The sequence below is a fragment of the Trichoderma atroviride genome, chromosome 3 (genome assembly GCF_020647795.1).
Source record: "Trichoderma atroviride chromosome 3, complete sequence".
NCBI classification, from domain to species: Eukaryota; Fungi; Ascomycota; class Sordariomycetes; order Hypocreales; family Hypocreaceae; genus Trichoderma; species Trichoderma atroviride.
The window spans coordinates 3,604,058-3,621,751 of NC_089402.1; the positions used below are offsets into that span (position 1 = coordinate 3,604,058).

At 49.4% G+C, this 17,694-nt stretch overlaps 6 protein-coding genes and 1 non-coding gene across 7 annotated transcripts; 3 read left to right on the forward strand and 4 right to left on the reverse strand.

Moving 5' to 3' along the window:
* Nucleotides 1–4,932: 4,932 nt before the first annotated feature.
* TrAtP1_006455 (uncharacterized protein) lies at nt 4,933–5,790 on the reverse strand (the record flags this gene model as incomplete). The annotated part of the gene is made up of 1 exon (XM_014083047.1): nt 4,933–5,790. One exon carries the CDS (start codon nt 5,788–5,790, stop codon nt 4,933–4,935), a length of 858 nt encoding a protein of 285 aa, XP_013938522.1.
* A 918-nt stretch (nt 5,791–6,708) lies between these two features.
* Nucleotides 6,709–12,111, reverse strand: TrAtP1_006456 (uncharacterized protein; the record flags this gene model as incomplete). Its single annotated transcript, XM_014083048.1, has 3 exons — nt 6,709–6,736; nt 6,808–11,693; nt 11,755–12,111. 3 exons carry the CDS (start codon nt 12,109–12,111, stop codon nt 6,709–6,711), a joined length of 5,271 nt encoding a protein of 1,756 aa, XP_013938523.1.
* A 708-nt stretch (nt 12,112–12,819) lies between these two features.
* TrAtP1_006457 (uncharacterized protein) lies at nt 12,820–14,562 on the reverse strand. The gene is made up of 2 exons (XM_014083049.2): nt 14,095–14,562; nt 12,820–14,026 (listed from the first exon to the last, which is right to left on the reverse strand). The coding sequence occupies exons 1-2, from the start codon at nt 14,451–14,453 to the stop codon at nt 12,973–12,975; spliced, it is 1,413 nt and encodes a 470-aa protein (XP_013938524.1). The 5' UTR covers nt 14,454–14,562; the 3' UTR covers nt 12,820–12,972.
* A 251-nt stretch (nt 14,563–14,813) lies between these two features.
* On the forward strand, nt 14,814–15,607 carry TrAtP1_006458 (uncharacterized protein; the record flags this gene model as incomplete). Its single annotated transcript, XM_014083050.2, has 6 exons — nt 14,814–14,827; nt 14,885–14,974; nt 15,036–15,167; nt 15,225–15,269; nt 15,325–15,497; nt 15,546–15,607. 6 exons carry the CDS (start codon nt 14,814–14,816, stop codon nt 15,605–15,607), a joined length of 516 nt encoding a protein of 171 aa, XP_013938525.2.
* A 150-nt stretch (nt 15,608–15,757) lies between these two features.
* On the forward strand, nt 15,758–16,076 carry TrAtP1_006459 (uncharacterized protein; the record flags this gene model as incomplete). The annotated part of the gene is made up of 2 exons (XM_066113136.1): nt 15,758–15,790; nt 15,843–16,076. The coding sequence occupies 2 exons, from the start codon at nt 15,758–15,760 to the stop codon at nt 16,074–16,076; spliced, it is 267 nt and encodes an 88-aa protein (XP_065969222.1).
* A 102-nt stretch (nt 16,077–16,178) lies between these two features.
* Nucleotides 16,179–16,817, reverse strand: TrAtP1_006460 (uncharacterized protein; the record flags this gene model as incomplete). The annotated part of the gene is made up of 1 exon (XM_014083051.2): nt 16,179–16,817. One exon carries the CDS (start codon nt 16,815–16,817, stop codon nt 16,179–16,181), a length of 639 nt encoding a protein of 212 aa, XP_013938526.2.
* A 302-nt stretch (nt 16,818–17,119) lies between these two features.
* TrAtP1_006461 lies at nt 17,120–17,207 on the forward strand. The gene has a single exon. It is a non-coding gene; the product is annotated as a tRNA-Tyr (tRNA).
* The last annotated feature ends 487 nt before the right edge of the window (nt 17,208–17,694 follow it).

Here is a 17,694-nt window from a genome sequence, read left to right on the forward strand (position 1 = left end):
GGCTTAGCAAGATATGCAGTGACAATACATACGAAATTCTACCAACACAGACACACACACACACACATCTACTCCGTGCTACTGTTATCAAACCTGTGACCTGCTGCTGCCTTGCTCCTTTTCTTGTGGTGGCGGTGCCGACACATCCTGTTCTACGTGGGGGAAATGATGTCTCTGCTGTTGGTGGAAAAAGGCAGGCGAATGTTAGTTTAAGCTTGAAATGCCGTGTCTGAGGCCAAGGCCAGGGAGACTTTCTTGTCTCCAACTTTGATTTTAGACATCACTTTAGAGTGAGACATGGTGACGAGGCAGCTTGGCGGGATCATCGACCCGTAGGGACAGTAGCAAATTGCGAGACTTGATTATGAATACAAATTTGCTCTGTGCTTCTACCAGGCGCCATTGATGCTGGAGAAAAGGACAAAAAGTGAGATGGCATATTCCAGGGGGTGCATGCGCATGTTCTCAGCTGCTCACTAATACGCCTGAGATAGAGTCCTTACCAGAGCTCCACGGACTTTATTACTCGTGTTACTCCATACGAACAATCGCAGTCTGTTCCGGCTCTTCCACTCGACCGTCGCCGGGGATAGCCGAAAGAGGCAAGAAAAGAAGAGAGAGAAAAGCCAATAGTGTCTCGTGTGCTATAATTGTGCTGCACAAAAACAGCCAGAAGCGAAAGAATTTTTCTTTTCTTTTTTTCGACTAAGGTTATAGTGGAAGAAGTCGTTTGTTTTTCATGCAAGCATAGCATGATCTGGAGAGATGGGGTGGTGCGCCACGGCTAGAAGAGGCTACCGTGTGCCGAGGCCAGGCCTGGATTCCCGAGGCCTTGGGAGTGCGACATGCAGGGAAACGGAAAAAAAAAAAAAAAAAAAAAAAAAAAAAAAAAAAAAGGCTCTGGACCCTGATGTAACTGCTCGGAGTCTTTGCGAGCATGTATGCATGTATACATGCTGCGCAAGGCATCTTATTGCCTGCAGGGGGCGAGGGGCTGGGTGAAGCGGACGAGGGGAAGCTGTTTCAGCATTTCTTATTCCCACAAGGAGATAGGAGTCTCTCTCTGTCCGAAGAGCGATTCTTTTCGAGCTGCTGCTCTCGTTGCTGTCGCTTCTCTCTTTTTTTCTTTTCTTGCCTTTGTGCTGACAGAGTGTAATACGAATACCTAATAATGCCCAAAGCTGAGCTACCAACCGCAGTAATTTAGTGGCCGTTGTCTTCCTCCTTGTGGCCAGTGAGAAAGCAGCAGCTCCAGCGCGGGGGAGGGGGAAAACGCCAGAAACCCCCACGCCTGGTGCTGCTCCTGTCTCTGCTCTCGTACTTTTCTGCCTCCCTCGTTCATTTCTCATTGTGCTTGGCATCGCCTCCCTGCCTTGCAAAAAGCGCTGTGTACCTACCTTGGCTCCTGTGCAGGCAGCCAATAGCAGTGGTAGCCGCAGTTACCTATGGAGTACAACGAGGCCGAAACGTCCGTCACGCTGAGAGTACGCGGCGGTTACATTGCAAACTTGCGGTGAATGGTGGAGGGGCAAGTAGATGGCGGGTAACGCTTGTTGGATGCGTACAGTAGTGTTATGGGACTGGGATTTCAAAGGGGGTTAGTGATATCTCCGTGCGTGCCAAGATATGGAGATTGTGAAGAAGAAATCTCAGCATTGGGGGAGCTTACCTAGAAGGGTAGCGTCTCTACGGCGAGGGATCCTGGGCTGAGCACTGCTAAATGTCAGTGTGTGTTGATATTGGACAGAGGAAAATTCATTCAACATAAAGACCTACAACTGTGCTACACTCACAGGCAATGGCACAGCCTCGCACCTGCCAAGAACAAAGGGGCATCGCTATCACCGAGGAAGGGGCGGACCAGCAGAGATCAACGAGGCAGGCACGTTGTGCAAGCATTGGCAGGAGTTGGACCCAAGCTGCACCTCCCTAAACAGATGCTAGATTTGGGCGTCTTCCATCTTCGGTAGGTACATGTACATAGATACATACACATCATTCTCATTTACTGTCCTTTCATTTGATGCATCTACCGTGACCGATGATGAAATGAGGCAAGAATTGCACAAGGCACAACCAGCGCAATACCGAGCATTGCCGAGTGCTCCATCATGCTGTGGTCCCTCGTCTTTGCCATCGCCGAATCACATCTCCGGCAGTTTTACTACAGCAGAGTACTGCGTCGCATTCAGCGGATGCCTTGGGACAGGGCCCTGATCCGATCAATCAAGCCCCCCCCACATGAGATCTAAAGAGCCAGAAAAGCTTTGACCAAGCTTAGGTCTTGGGTCTTGGCCCATCACCCTTGCTAGTCGCGCTGGTTAGTTGCACAAAATCCTGACGACTATCTCCGGCTTCCTACCTATTAGCCCAGAGATTTCAGTAATTCAGTGGTACAGAGTGCTCTTTGTTGATATCTGATTCGTTCGTCCCCAGCTACTGTTAGGCTTGCTTCAAATGGAGGCCTTTTTTTTCTCTGGAAATGGGTTGAAGTGAACGCAATGAACCCTCACAGTGGTGCTGACATCACTGGAAGGAATCGCGAGCCCTATTATGCAGGTATGCCTACCCACTGCATGTAGAGTATGCGAGCGCTCCGTGTTCAGCTGACCGCTTACCTTGCATATGTCCGCTTTACCTTGCTCGGCCTGCTCTTTTCTCTATAGTGGATTTGCTATAAATGCCAAATACATTTCTATGGGAGCAGTTCAGAATTGAAAGCTACACGTTGTATCAGCCACTATACGGCGAATGAAGTCAGTATCAGCTGAGTAAGAATCAGACCTGTCACCAGCCACTTGAAGTTTATCCATTACAACGTGTTGTGCTAAACCTTATCAAATATTCACACGTAGCTGGTTCAAATTTAACACACAGTTTTGATTCGTTTTCGTCCTGCCCTCTTTGCAAATGGCAGATCTATGGAGCCCTAAAAATAGGAACCACCATCAACTCAATTCCGTATAATGTCCGATGACATCTTTGTCTCCAGTCTTTCCCCTTTACTAGTATTGCCCCTCCAATACGTCTAGTATTGGCCTTTGGTTATCTGGCGGGCCAGCCGCAGATGTCGAAATACAGAATGATATAGGAAATTTCCAGGGAAAGGGTTATAGGGAAAGTAGGTAGTAAAGCCCAGCTCAGCTCAGCTCTCTACGACCTTCCAGCTATCAGTAGCCACACTGGCACTCCACCTCCCTGTACCTGGTTTTGGTCACTGATATATTGCCTGCGCCGTGGCAGCGGCCACACGCAACTCGGCGTGGCCTTCCACCGTGGCAATATCCGCAGCAAATAGACGGGCCTTGGCAGCACATGACCCAGGACCGTCCCCCGCAAACGTTGCAAGAAACAACAGCTTCCTCTTCTATGGCTATCCGATAGACGCCAGTGCCGCCGCAATCTTCACAGGTAGGATTTGGCTTGTTTTCACGCGAATCATCAGACTCTACTGAGGAACCGCTTCGAGTCGAGTTGCTTCTCCTGGAACGGGGCATTTTGACGATTGAACGGGGCATTCAGACCACCGGGGATTGGCTAGCTTTTGAAATGCCTTGGACAAATGGATTTTTTATATTCTGCAAAGGGGCGATTAGTGTGGCAACCTGAGATTCCTTGAGGCTCTTTTCGATCAACGAGTTGCCCGGCTGGAGATTCAAATTTGGATTTTTGATGGCTTGTGAGAAGCTTGAGTATTGCGGTCGGTGTTGGTTTACACGGAGATGATGGCTAGAATGCCGGCAGTACTTATAGGAATCCTTAGATTTGCTGGCGATAAAGCGAAGCAGCTTGATCATGATATTCCTACACTTCTTCATTGCTCGGTTCTATGAGGTTTGCTCGTTTACCGTCACTGTTGTGTATCGTGACACTTGAGAGCGGCTCTTAATAGCTCCCATTGTAAGTCAATATGTCGCGAAGGCTCGAATCTTGATGACAACAAATAAAAATTGTATGAAGAACGAAAAGGAAAAAAAAGGCTGTGAAATTCTTAAAGAGTTCATGTTCTTTGCTACATCCATCTTGGTGAACTGTGAGTCGCGACTGTGAGAAGAGGGCCAAGAAAGCATTGACTCACATACACATGCGAGGTTACGAATGACGAGGGAAAATTCAAGGTGAACCGTATGGAAATAATTTTGCATGGCCGCTATTCTGTATGGTATTTCTGCGACGCTGTGCGAGGGAAGAATTTCGCGTTTCGCTGCCAGATGCCTACTAAACAACTGCTTCTCTATATCTACACAGGTTTTCCAGCAGTTATTTATTTATATCAACCATCATACGGAATAGTTTCTACTGCCAATTCCCATCAACTTAGTCGTCCTCTATTCATAGTAGTCTACCCAGGTTGATTCTCCAAGTATGAGCATAGTTACGCTCTTTCTCTACATCCGTCTCCCTAAAAGCTAATGCACGAAACACTCCTCCGGCTACTATCATGACTTGCCTATTAGAACAATATTCTGGTTGTAACCTCGCTGTAGTGATCCTTCGCCGTCGGTAGCAACTCAGCTTTTTGAAAACTTGTAAGTGACGCTTCTGACAGCGTTTCGATTATTGAGCTGACGCCCATCCTGGACATCCAGAATCTAATTTGTAGAAGCGAATACAACATCCCATTGTTGAAAAGAAGTCTCATACCATGGCTTCAACTATGCGAGATATGTTTGTGACAAGCCAAGAAAGAATACAATCAGAAACTACAGTAGAAAAGAAATATAACGACTGCATGTATAGGACCCATGGAGTACAGAATATGAATATAAGCACACTCTACCATAATTTACAAACTCTTTCTTCATTTGATAGCCCAATTTTGTCGACCATTATCACCAAGACTCCACCACACAATATAACTTGTGAGCGTGGTATAAAGCCCAGGTCCCAAAGCCCAGCTCATCCAATAGAGACAGCTACACCAAAGTCACTCTACATTTCCGCATGCCATCCAACAGCCGTCCTCTTCGCCTCCGGATCCACCACTCTCAAAATCGCCCTCCAATCAATCTCCACCACCTCCTCGTCCTGTTTCTTCTTCATAACATCATCGCCACCCTCTCTGACCCGCAAAAACGACTTCAAAATGCAATCTCCTCCCTGATGAAAATCACACCACGCTCGATCATGCCTCCCTTTCACCCTCAAACTCGCCATTCGTATGCCCGGATCAGCCAACAACCTCACCAGTCCTTCCAGCGGCGGCTTCTCAAACACCGTCTTCTTCTCTCTCAGAAAAGCCCTGGAAGTCGACTTTGTCCTCTCCTTCGTCCCGGCGCTATAGTCCACCAACAAGGTCAAGTCGCTCAGATCTCCTCGCACAGCCATATCCCGGAGAAACAACCCCAGTTCATCCCACAGCCACCCTCTTAGCTTGTCGATTCTCATCTCCAATCGGTGCACTTTGCGCCTTGCCTCTTGCGATAGGAGGAGAAACCGGCCACCCGTGTGACGTAGCAGGACATGATTCTGCGTCTGTTGTTGTCTGCCGCTCCATTCCACATCGCCAGGCAGATCTTCTGCAGCGTTTTCTATGAACCGCCTTACGTGGGAGGCATGGCCCTGGGTGAGGTCCAACACAAATGTATTCGCTGGTCCGTAAAATATCGGATGAGCGATAGCGTACAGAGATGGATGGGTTAGGAAGATGGGCACGGGGTTGACCGGGCTGGCGGTACAAGGACACAGAGAGATGATGCCTCCGTCTGGGGCTGTGAGCAGTGGCTGGAGAATCAGGGATAGTAGGTCGACTGGGAGGTCAAATAAATGCAGAGGTTGAGATTCAGGCATGTTGCGATGTTTTGCAAAGGGGCCAAAATGTGTTGGCGCTTAAGTGGTAACGGGTGGCTGTGAGTGTATCAGCCTCCTAAAGAAGTCCCAATAGTCGGCCTAAAGGCGCCTGAGGCTGCCACAGAGGCCTCCTCTTGAATCGCCCGTGTCCAAAAAAACACACCTTTGGCAAGTCCCAAATTCTAGTATTGCAAAGTTGCTCTCAGGCTCATGCAACAGATTGCATCGATTGAGTGCATCACGGATGGGGAAGGCGGGGTGGAGGCTTTTCGTCAAATAGGCTGGAGTTTACTCCCGGAGTTTGGGCACATGCATGCTTACCAGGATAGGTAGCGTGTGTTCAGCCACACTTTATATACAGTACAGTTGGTTTCAGATACATTTCACAAAGGGGGAGAAGAAGAGTTATCAACTTGTTCCTGTATTTTACAGCATCTGAGTGCATCATACGTAGCATATCAAATGCATGATCACAAGGCATCAAAAGCACGATAAAACACTTTCAAGTTCACGTTCTGGGGACAAACTTGCGTCCTCTGCGAATTCCATTTATTTGCAATCTGATTCCAATCTGGGCTACTATCAATCCCCTAGATAATTATGAAAAACTTTTCATCTTCGCGTCTAGTATACATGTCAGCCGCAAACCTGCCATCAGCCTTTCTAATATCTCTGCTGAGAGGATCGCATATTGACAAAACCATTTGTATTTTTAGTATAGATACTTCTTTTTTTTATCCATTGTTGGCTTTTTGCTACAGCCTGCATAAAACGTCTATCATGCTGAGGTCCTCACAAGCCTTCCACCATGAGAACAATAAGAGAGAGAGAGAGAAAAACACGCGGAAATAAAGCAAGGGGTAAAATCGATAAAACCAAAAAGGCAAAAAGCGTGCCTTGTATGCATTATAAGATAAATCATTCGTTAGCTGGGGAATTAGGTGAGCTGGAAAATGTTAGTAAATGTTTGTTACAGATATTTGATTTCGCATCAAGTAAATCTGGGCCATGACTTACTATTGGTTGCCTGAAGCTCCCGGGCCAGGTGTCCGAGGAGAAAAGGATGGGGAAGTGGGCGAGTAGCTGGGGCTAGTTGGAGATTGTTGCGACCCAGGACTCTTGGAGAAGCTTGGACTCGTAGGCGAGTAAGCCTCTGGGGATGTCGGAGACCAAGAAGGTGAGGCAGGAGAATATGATGGGGAAGTGGCGCCTGGACCATGCAAATTAGGAGACGCAGGGCTATAGTTAGGACTAGCAGGCGAGTAGCTAGGCGAAGTGGGAGAATTGAACTGAGCCGGCGACGTGGGCGAGTAGTGTCTCGGCGACGAAGGCGATGCAGGCGAGTAGCTTGGCGACGTTGGGCTGTAGTTGGGGCTGGCAGGGCTTGTCGGCCGCAGCATCGGCGATGTTGGCGAGAAGGATGGCGAAGAAGGACTGAATGACGGAGACGAAGCATATCGGCCCATTCCACCATCAATCATAGGAGACGTGGGAGAGTATCCAGTATTGGGTGACGAAGGAGAGTATCCACCCATGCCTGAACTGAATGGCGATGTGGGCGAAGTGCTGAAAGGGCTCGTCGCTCCACGCATGGAGTAAGGGCTCATCGAGCCAATACCACCAAAGCCACCGCCACCATACTCCGTTCCAAATCCAGCAGGCGTCTCCGAACCTGCACCCTGGATAGGAGAGAAGTTTCCAGCAGCAGGAGAGTTGAGGCTGAGGTAGCCAGAATCACCCATTGGAGATCCGGTATCGTACGGCGTAGCCGCACCCTCAACGTCTCCCTCTTTGACAGGCATGCCTGGCATGAGGCCCATGCGGGAGTTGTCCGAAATGACTGTTTCCAGCATCTTCGGGTCCAAGAAGACATCAAAGTGGCCAGTGCCCATGGGAGCCATCTGGCCGAGCATAACGTTTTCAGAAATGCCACGGCAGTCATCAAGCTCACCAGTAGCAGCCGCCTCCAGAAGAATTTCGACCGTCTCCTCGAATGAACAACGCATGAGCGCACCCGTGTCTGCTCGGTTAATACCGTGTCGAGTGACGGCAGATATGCTTCCTCGGTAAGTCATGACATCACACAGCAAAGCAATGTGTCGATGGTTGACATAAGAACCGTCAAAAGCCAACACGGCCGTCAGCTCCTTCACCAAGGCAGCTCGAGCACCTTCAATACCGAACACTTCAACAACCTGCCAGAGGTCGTTGGTGTAGGTTCGTATGGGATCGACTCCGGGCACAGCCAAAACCTCACGGAGCGCTGAGCCACTGGTATCTAGGTACCACTGTGTGCATCGAGGATCGTCCTTGAGCGCGAGCTCAGAGCCATCGGCTGCCTCGACAAGCCGAGTACCCTTGGTCAAGAAAGCCTTCTCAACGCCAGGCACACCACGCAGGGTCAGCGTGTCGAGAAGATGGGCCTCGAGCCGCTTGAGCATCACATCATCCTCAATCTTCTTTTCACCATCATCGTTCTTTTCATCGCCAGCACGAATAGTGCGAATGCGAATTACTTGTTCATCAGCATTGTTGTCGCTGAAAATGACGGCCAAATCGTTGGGATATTCTTCCTTGATTCGCTGAGCAACGTCGTCAATCTTGATTTCCTTGTCAAGCAATTTTTGTCTGTCGAGTGTAATTCTCAAAAGCCATCTGGACTGTTGATCAATGGTATCTTGGGTGTCGTCTGGAATCAAAAAGTAGGACTCAACCATGTCAACATCCTCTACAATGGTTGTGGATTGGACATCCGGATCATAGTAGATCTCTGTGACCGACGTGATTGATCGGAGGTTGGTGTACTCGACCAAACTTCGCAGCTTCTTCGCTTGCTCCTGCTTAGCCAGGGGAGTGTCCAAGTAAACCGCCATGCCAGGGGTTTTGATGTTCTTGGCAAGGTTGAGAATTTCCTTGAGACGAGGCACACCAAGTGTGACGTTCTTGGAAGACACACCAGCAAAATGGAAAGTATTCAGTGTCATCTGGGTGGCGGGTTCACCAATGGACTGAGCCGCAAGAACACCAACCATTTCACCAGGGTTGACAAATGACCGATCCCATCTGTTTTGGAGTTCACCGAGTACGTGATCAAACGCGAGCTTGTTCAGACGATGCTCCTTGACCACTTCTTTGAAGGCAAGTCGAGAGCGAAGAAGAGATTTGAAGAGAATAGTGGCGCTTGCATCTGCTTCCTTGGAAATCGGATCCTCGCCACGAACAATCTTCAGTTTGCTAATGACGTCTCTCACAACAGGAATGACATCAGAAGGTCTCAAGTTACTCCTGTCATTCGCCTTGACGTTGAACACGCGCTTGGCAGTCTCAATCATTCGCCCGATATTCAGTGGAAGCTGCATTGCCTCTTCACCCATCTTTGTGCGGTTGATTTGTCGCACCTCACGACGATCAGCGACCAGGGCATCCCACTCCTCATCGAGAAGAGCCATGGAAGCCTTGTCACCAGTCAACTCGTTGCCATACTCGTAGTCCTTCCTGAACCACTCGGGGGGGTTGGCCAAATCAAGGCGATACTTCTTCTCAAAGGCCTCATCCGACATCTTCAAGATTCCAAGCTTCTGCTTTTCAATGCACATTGCATCAAGACCATCTTCACCGTAAAGGAATTGGATAATATCACCCAAAGAGTTACGGACAGTTCCATCGTACTGAGCATTGAGATCTTCGAGAGCTTTGACGAGACGTCTCTGAATGTAACCAGTCTCGGCTGTCTTGACAGCGGTATCAATAAGACCTTCACGACCGGCCATGGCGTGGAAGAAAAATTCTGACGGAGTAAGGCCACGGAGATACGAGTTCTCTACAAAGCCGCGAGCCTCTGGAGAGTAATCGTCCTTGGTGAAATGAGGAAGCGTTCGGTACTTGAAGCCGAATGGAATACGCTTTCCTTCGACAATCTGCTGTCCGACAAGCGCTGTCATTTGAGAAATATTGATGGATGAACCCTTGGAGCCGGACTCGGCCATGGTAACAGCGTTGTTGGAATCCTTCAAACTCTTCTGTGTTGTTGTACCAGCCTGGTCACGAGCCTGGTTCAAAGCCATAGACACCTTGTTTTCAAACGTAGCACGAACATTCATACCAGGCAAAGCCTCCAGCTCGTTGGCAGTGGCCTGGGCCGTAAGTCTGGCGACTTCGGCCTTTTGTGTGTCAATATGCGCCTGGACCTTTTCAATTGTCTGCTTATCCGGAATGGTATCACCAATACCAATGCTGTGGCCTTCTTGTAGGAGCCAGTAGGCAGTCACTTGCTGAACACCATTAAGGAACGCCATGGCGCCTTCTGGACCCAATTCATTGTAGCAGAGGTGGATGACACCACCCGAGGCCGAACCAATGCTCTTCTTCTTCATGAGACCATACATCAGCTCGCCAGCTTGGATCAACAGTCCTGTATCGTTGAGAGGGTTATCAGCCTTGTCTTCAGGGGCATTGAGGCTGATTTCCTTGGGAATGACCATGCTGATGATCTGTTTGCCAGTCCAACGGGGCCTCGGCTTCAGAATAGCAGGCTGGGGGATAATACCATCCCAGTTGGGAACCCAAAGCATGAGATTCATGACCTGATTCTTGTCAAGGAAAGTATCACGTCGGCAGATCTTGTAAGCACCGGCGAGAGAGTCTTGGACAATACCCATCAAAGGACCATTCTTTTGGGGCGAGACAATGTTGTTGGGAACCAGACACAATTCTTTGACTTCGGCGCGAGTCTCTTCACTCTGGGGGACGTGAAGATTCATCTCATCACCGTCGAAATCGGCGTTGTACGGGGACGTGACAGACAGATTGAGCCGGAAAGTAGAGTAGGGCATGACTCGAACACGATGTCCCATCATGGACTCCTTGTGCAGCGAAGGCTGACGGTTGAAGATGATGTAGTCACCGTCCATCAAGTGTCGCTCAACCTTCCAACCATACTCCAATGAGATTTGAGCTGCACGCCTGTGGTGGCGCAAATCGATACGGGTACCGTCGGATCTGATAACGTACTTGGCTCCAGGATGCTCATTGGGACCGTTCTCGACTAGTTGATGGAGCTTGCCGATATTGTACGGCGTTACCGTCTCAGGATAAGTCAGGGTCCTGGCAATGCTGCGAGGAACTCCGACTTCGTGTAAAGACAGGTTGGCATCTCCGGTAATAACAGTACGGGCGGAAAAGTCGACACGCTTTCCCATCAAGTTGCCTCTCAGACGACCTTCCTTGCCCTTAAGACGGGCACGAATTGCCTTGACAGGACGACCGCTCTTTTGAAGAGCACGGGGCTGACCGGCAATATCGTTGTCCATGTAGGTCGCAACATGGTATTGGAGCAGTTCTTCGAAATCTCGCGCGATATGCTGCGGCGAGCCCTCACGAATAGCTTGCTTGACATTACCGTTGGCACGAATGATGTCTCCCAGCTTGTAGGTCAAGTCATCTTCGTTGCGCATTCCGGTTCCAGTACCATCCATGGAAATGGAAGGACGAACTGGAGGCGGGGGGACGGGGAGCACGGTGATAATCATCCATTCCGGACGGGCGTAGTCCGAATTAAGACCCATGTTGACAAGGTCCCTTTCAGAAATGCGGCGAAGGATGCTGTGGGCCATCTCGGGGGTGATGGGAGCCGTCTCTTTCCTCTTGGGCCCATCCTCTTGAGCTACCTCGAAAGCCGCCTTCAGTTGAAGGGCAACCTGTCGTACTTGAGGTTGTACATTGCCGCAGCCGCCATGGCTTTCGACGAGCGCGGGCTTGATGCCAGGCGCAAATTCTTCGTCTTTGTTCTTGTCTGTCCGATCCTCATTCTCGCATCTCCGCTTCTTCTTGCAGACGGCCCATACCCGCTTGAAACGGAGCTTTGCATCTCGAGTATTGATTGCCGCAACAAACTCAGGATCACTCTGGTAGATTTCAGGTTAGCATCCAGTGAGGCAAAGGCTTCATGGAAAAGACAAGACCAACTTCATCAGCCAGGACTTTACTACAGTTGTGGCAGACAATTTCCAGGATCTTCTTGACTTTCTTGATGAAGCCAGGGTGGTACACGGGCTTTGCCAGTTCGATGTGTCCGAAATGACCGGGACACTCGCCCATAGCTTGTGTACAGGTCTTGCACTTGAACTGTCGATCGATCGAGCCGAGAAGAGGGTCGTTGAGACCACCGTCGCGTGGCTTCGTGCCGCCTTCCTCCATCGTTTCGGGGTACAGAATATGTGCCACGCTCATACTCTTGATCTCTTCGGGAGACAGGAGTCCGAATTGGATCTCCTGCACCGTCTTGAGCGGAGCGCTCGAGTGGGTAAAGTAGAGGTTCGCCATTTTCGAGGGTGTTGTGAAATTTCAATCGAATAACCGTAAATCTACTAGAAAGGATCGGTGAGGGCGGTAAACGCAGCACGCGCCTCGTAATCGCGGTCAAAGAGCAATGCGTCGAGAAGATTCACGGAGAAATCGCAGGAAGTGACAGTTTCTAGTCGCAAAAAGTCGAAAAATCGATGACAAAAGCGGTTGTCAGTCGCCAAGAGATGACGCTCTCTCGATCGCCAGTCCTGGCCAACAGGCCCAGGAGAACCTCACGGCAGATCTCCCCCGTCGCCACCAGCTCTGAGGCCGTATAAACACGTAAATCGCAGGTCGGGGTCTCGGATCGTACTTGTCGACGGGATTCCAGGTGCCAGATTCGATGCCCGACACGCTTGGTGATGACTTTGGGCCGTGGGCAGAGTTTTGTCGTGGTCGAGGCAAAACAGCAGGAGGAGGAAGCCTGAAAGTTCTGGACGTGAGGCGCCTGGTGCTTCGATGCCGCTAAGCCTTTACGGACCACGGCCTCCTTGCACCCGCAGCGCTTGGTGCCTCAGGCCAAAGATCATTAGTAAGCATTTACGCCACACCGGAAAATATCAGAACCATAAAATTGCGAGCTATCTGCTCGGTTTTTGGTAGGGCAAGTTCGCCTATAATTTTGTCAGCCTCGACTCTAGTCTACAATGCACCGACCGGCGTGACTCAATTGATCCAAGGTTTCACGTTAGCCTCACATCCAATGCTACGTATTTGGGGCTCCGCGCCTCGTATGTTTTCTCCATGTCTCGCGCTATGAAAATTGCCATGCATGTCACTTTTTCCGATACAATGCATAAAGAATCAATGCTATTCCGTTAAGCTTTTGGGCATCTATTACTACTTCTTTTTACTTCTTCCTCCCCTAGCACCTCCCTTCTTACGCACAGGGGCAGACGACTCTGCTCCGGCGCTCAAGTCAGCTTGACTTTCTCCAGGGCTCCTCCGCCGCATAGTTCCAGTCGAAACCGCAACAAACTCGTCCTCGCTATCGCTCTCGCCCAAGTTGAATAGAATAGGCATGCGAAAGTTATCCAGGCCATCTCCCTCTTTCGTGGGATCAGTCGCGAGGACATCCACATCCTCGTCCTCGGCGTCAAGTCGCCTTCGATGAATCTCTTCTTGTGCATATATGTCGAACTCGTCCTCTCGTTCCGTGTACTCTACATTCTCTTCGACTTCGGCAAAATCTGGCGCCAGCGCCGACCACTTCTGGGGACTAATGACGGACCAAATATATATGCGGCCCGTCTCCAAGCCACAGGCAGCCAAGAGGGGCCGAGAAGGATGCCACTCGATAACACCTTGCTCCTCTTTCGGATCTTTCAGCATGCAGACTAAGCTGCCATGGTTTCTCTCCCAAACGTAGAGCTCGTGATTATTGTAGGTGGATGCAGCCACGTATTCGCCCGTAGCGCTAAATGTGACGTGATTCCAAGACAGCTTGTTCACGACGTCTTGAAATTTGTGTTCAAGGGGCAGTTGTATTGTATCGGGGTCGAGGTCTTCGACTGAAAGATTGGGTATTCGAAAAGTACGGATGATGCGGTCCTGTGAATTCACAAGTAGATCTCGCCCTGACCCCGTTATTCGCATCGTTGTGATGACTCCTGTGCATATTTTTTCCGAGTATATGATTTCGAGCGTCTTGACATCGATGATGTTCAGTTTGCCTTTACTTGTCCCCGCGATAATGTGATCGCCCGTTGCGGTCCAAATGGCAGACGTCGTCATCTGCTTTGCATCTTCTTTTGCCTGCTTCTCTTTGAGAGCAGCATCATTCTCAGTATTGGACCGTTTTGGTGCAGATGGCAGAACGCGCTTGACATCGACTGGCTCCGAGACATCGACGAGTAGCGGCTGCTCTTCGAATAGAGACGCGACAAAGATGTTACTAGTTGAACATGTGAGTCAATGGCACCAGGCAGCAGATTTGTCAAGCGAAAAGAAGAATGCACATACTGGTTCCAGGGATGGAGCTCAGCCATGTAGGCAGGGGCACGAAAGCGCACCTCTCGGTGTCGGTGCCCAGTCTCCAGATCCCAAAGTATGGCTTTCCAGCCCTGGCATGTTGAGAGCAGATACCGTCCACATTTTGACCAGCTGAGGAACGTAATGCTCTTATTATGCCCTCTCATCTTTCGGGCGACGCCCATTGTCTCCAGATCCCAGACAACGACGGTTCCGTCTACTCGTCCGGAGGCAAGGTAGTCGCCCTTGCGGTTAAACCTCAGCATCGTCGCATGGCCGGACCGGATCGTGCTGGTCATGCTCTCAGGATAATCCTGGAGGAGGTAGTCGTCTGAAAGAAGGAGATTCATCGTCGCGGTAACAGGGCTGGGGCCTCTCGAGAGTGGCAGAACGGCATGGTAGACGGGCAAACGCGACAAGGCTGCGAGGAGCTCCAGACGGCAGAGCAAAGAAGCGTCTCTCTCCTGCAAGGCTGACAAAAGTTGCCCAGATTGCAGCCTATGCGCCACACGAGGGGTGCATCTAATGCTCCATCTCGAGGCGTGCGCCTAACGTGTAACTGAGAGGCTGATGCTCCACTGCGGGGATGCGCTAGCATGACGCACAAGTAAATCGTACAGTAGGTTCGATATCTCGCTGCAACGGTCAAAGAAGTACAAAGCTTTTCTTTGACAAAAGCTGAGACGCGTCACAAGCGCTCGATTCACAAGATGGCAAATTCCAAGTACGGTGCTCCAATTCCATGGCCCATGGTTGGCTAACTAACCAAGGGCAATTCTAGATTTGAATATGTTCGAAATTTTGAGCAGCCAGACTCCCTCATGCCCAATACTTGGGTCGTAGTGCGCATCGATGGGAGGGGATTTACCAAGTAAAGGCGCAAAATGAAAGAGAATGATGTCCGCGGTGGTTTCTAACAGTTTTTATTCAAGAATGTGCGCCAAATATGAATTCGAAAAGCCAAATGACAAGAGAGCGCTGGATCTTATGAATGCAGCGGCTATGGCGGTTGTGACTGATTTACCAGAAATCACCATATCTTACGGAGTCAGCGACGAATACAGGTATTGTCCCTCTTTTTACTGGACATTCACAAAATTCTCTGGCCTAACACAACATAGCTTCGTCTTTCATAAGTCATGCAACCTCTTCGAGAGGAGAGCAAGGTGCGAGACAGAGACCTAACCTACCCTGCATGCTGCACCATCTAAGAACTTGCAGCAAACTTGTGAGCACAGTTGTTTCTACGTTTACGGCAAACTATGTCTATCTCTGGTCGACATACTTTCCGGACACCCCTCTCTCGTTTCCTCTTCCGACATTTGATGGTCGAGCTGTCTGCTATCCAACGGTGCAGAATCTGCGTGACTACATGAGTTGGAGACAGGCTGATTGTACGTTGACAATGGCAAGATGAGATAAAATTTATGCTAACCAACTAGGCCACATCAACAACTTATACAATACAGCCTTCTGGAAACTAATACAGCTGGGGGGGGCTTGATAACAAAGAGGCAGAGAAAACACTTGCTGTACGCGCTGCCTTCTATTGCTATGATGAATCATATTAACGTGGTATCAGGGGACACTGGCTGCTGATAAGAATGAAATACTTTTCTCACGCTTCAAGATCAACTACAATAATGAACCAGAGATGTTCAAAAAGGGAAGCATAATATTCAGAGATGTTCGTTTCAGGCCATGTCAAGATTGGTTGCATTTAGAACTGACGTTTGTAGTATGAATTGGTCGATCCTGGCAGTCATAATGAAGCTGCTGCAGCAGATGCCCTTGCGGAGCCAGCAGTGCAGTCAAAGTCACAAGCGGAAAAGGATAAGAAGCGCAGAGCCAAGGCAAAAGTGGTCGTGGAACACTTGGATATCATCAGGGACGAATTTTGGGACAAGCGGCCTTGGATTCTATCTGGCAAGCCTGGCCGACCAGCCAATCCATCCAAAGAAATACAAACTTGAAACGCACTCTATTTGGGTATCCCTTGCGTTTGAGAGAAAAAAAGAAGAAGCCAAACTCCCTGCTAATGCGCCGTATATGAATCCTCCATTCCAGTATCCTTATTAGATTTTCTCCTTTTTTAATTCTTTCCGCTTGCGCTTTTCTTCCTTCTGCACACGTCTAAGGAGTTTCTCTTCTTTTCCACTACTGCCAGAATCAGACGTGTCTTTCTTCGCCCCGGCTCTCTTTAACCTTCTTTCAGCCTTGGCCGCTCTTCTCAGAGCTCTAGCCTCTTTTCGCTTCCTTTTCTCTTCTTTTCGAACTCTCTTCTCCTCTTTGGTCTCCTTGGATTTTGTAGCTTTCGCCTCTGTCTTCTTATCGTCGCTCTTCTCCGAATCGCTGCTTGTCGAGTCGTCTGTCGTCTCTACACTGAGTGTTCCATCGAGAAACCCGCCTCGTACAAATGAAGCGTAAACCGAGTATTTTGACACGTTCCCGTGATCTAGCGCGTTGAGCTTGCCGGTCTTGACGGTTTGCACGACCTGGCCCTTTTTAGAGGTGTCGAGGCCTTTCAACTGCTCGTCAAAGGCGTTCATCCACCACATGTCGCTTGTGAAATGTTTTGTGTTGCCAAGGCCCTTGGTGTTGGCCTTGCGATTGAGTAAGAGAGGCTTTGCGAGGCCAATTGAGTCGTCTGTCTTGTGTAGAGAATGGCCGGTTCCTCGCCAACCCTGGGCGGAAAGAAGCGCGTGCGCATCCATTGTATCAGAATATTATATGGCACAGCTCCCGCACCAGGGAAAAGAGAGAAAGAAGAGAATAAAGGTGGTTCTACCGCTGGCGACAGCGCGACATGATACTCGACAATTGGCAGCAAGAGTTGTTACCCTTCAGACAGCGCTCATGGTTGGCTGCTTGGGAGAAAATGGTATTTTTCTAGCGGGGCCAATGCTTATCAGCGCTTATCGGATACGCTAGCCTGGACAAGCGGGACGTTGGGCTCCAAGTGAAAAAGTAGAAGGTTTATAAGCCTTATTACTACTACTCATACTAACTCTTCTACCTCTGGGTGGTCTAGTTGGTTCATGGCGTCTGACTGTAATGGATAACATCTCATCAGAATGTCGGCGGTTCGACTCCGTCCCCGGAGAGATATCTCTACGGAGAAGAGTTACATTTTTATTCTTTTTGTGACTTGTTGCTTGCCGAGGACAGCAATGATCTTTTTTTTTTTTTTGCCTTTCATTTTTGAATGAGTTTTGACCGCGGCGAGACAAATTTGAAACAGTGCATCTACCCGCCTAAAGGTATACTCTGGTCTTACTGTAGCATTTTTATGCGTCTGGTTAGTGGCAAATATACCGCTCTCTCTCGCTAAATATGGTGCCGATGTGCAACTCGACTGCAATGCGGTCAGCAGTCTCACTTTCGCTTTGACATGATTTGCCGTAACATCCGCCTTTAAAATCATTTTCTAGCTTATTGAATCGCTGTGAATTAGTTCTTTATTGTTATTGTATCCTTTTGTATAGCCGCTCGTTACCTCTGCATGCCATTCATACCGTCTTGGCTGAAGGATTCGATGGCCCGACAACATCCAATCACTTGAATCTCGGTGACGTGTAACATACACACGCT

Excerpts from the sequence above, each read along its gene's own strand:
- TrAtP1_006457 (XM_014083049.2), bottom strand. The coding sequence starts at position 14,453 with ATGAATCTCCTTCTTTCAGACGACTACCTCCTCCAGGATTATCCTGAG. Across the intron at positions 14,027-14,094 it reads GAGCTCCATCCCTGGAACCA|TAACATCTTTGTCGCGTCTC; the intron begins GTATGTGCATTC and ends ATGTTCAACTAG.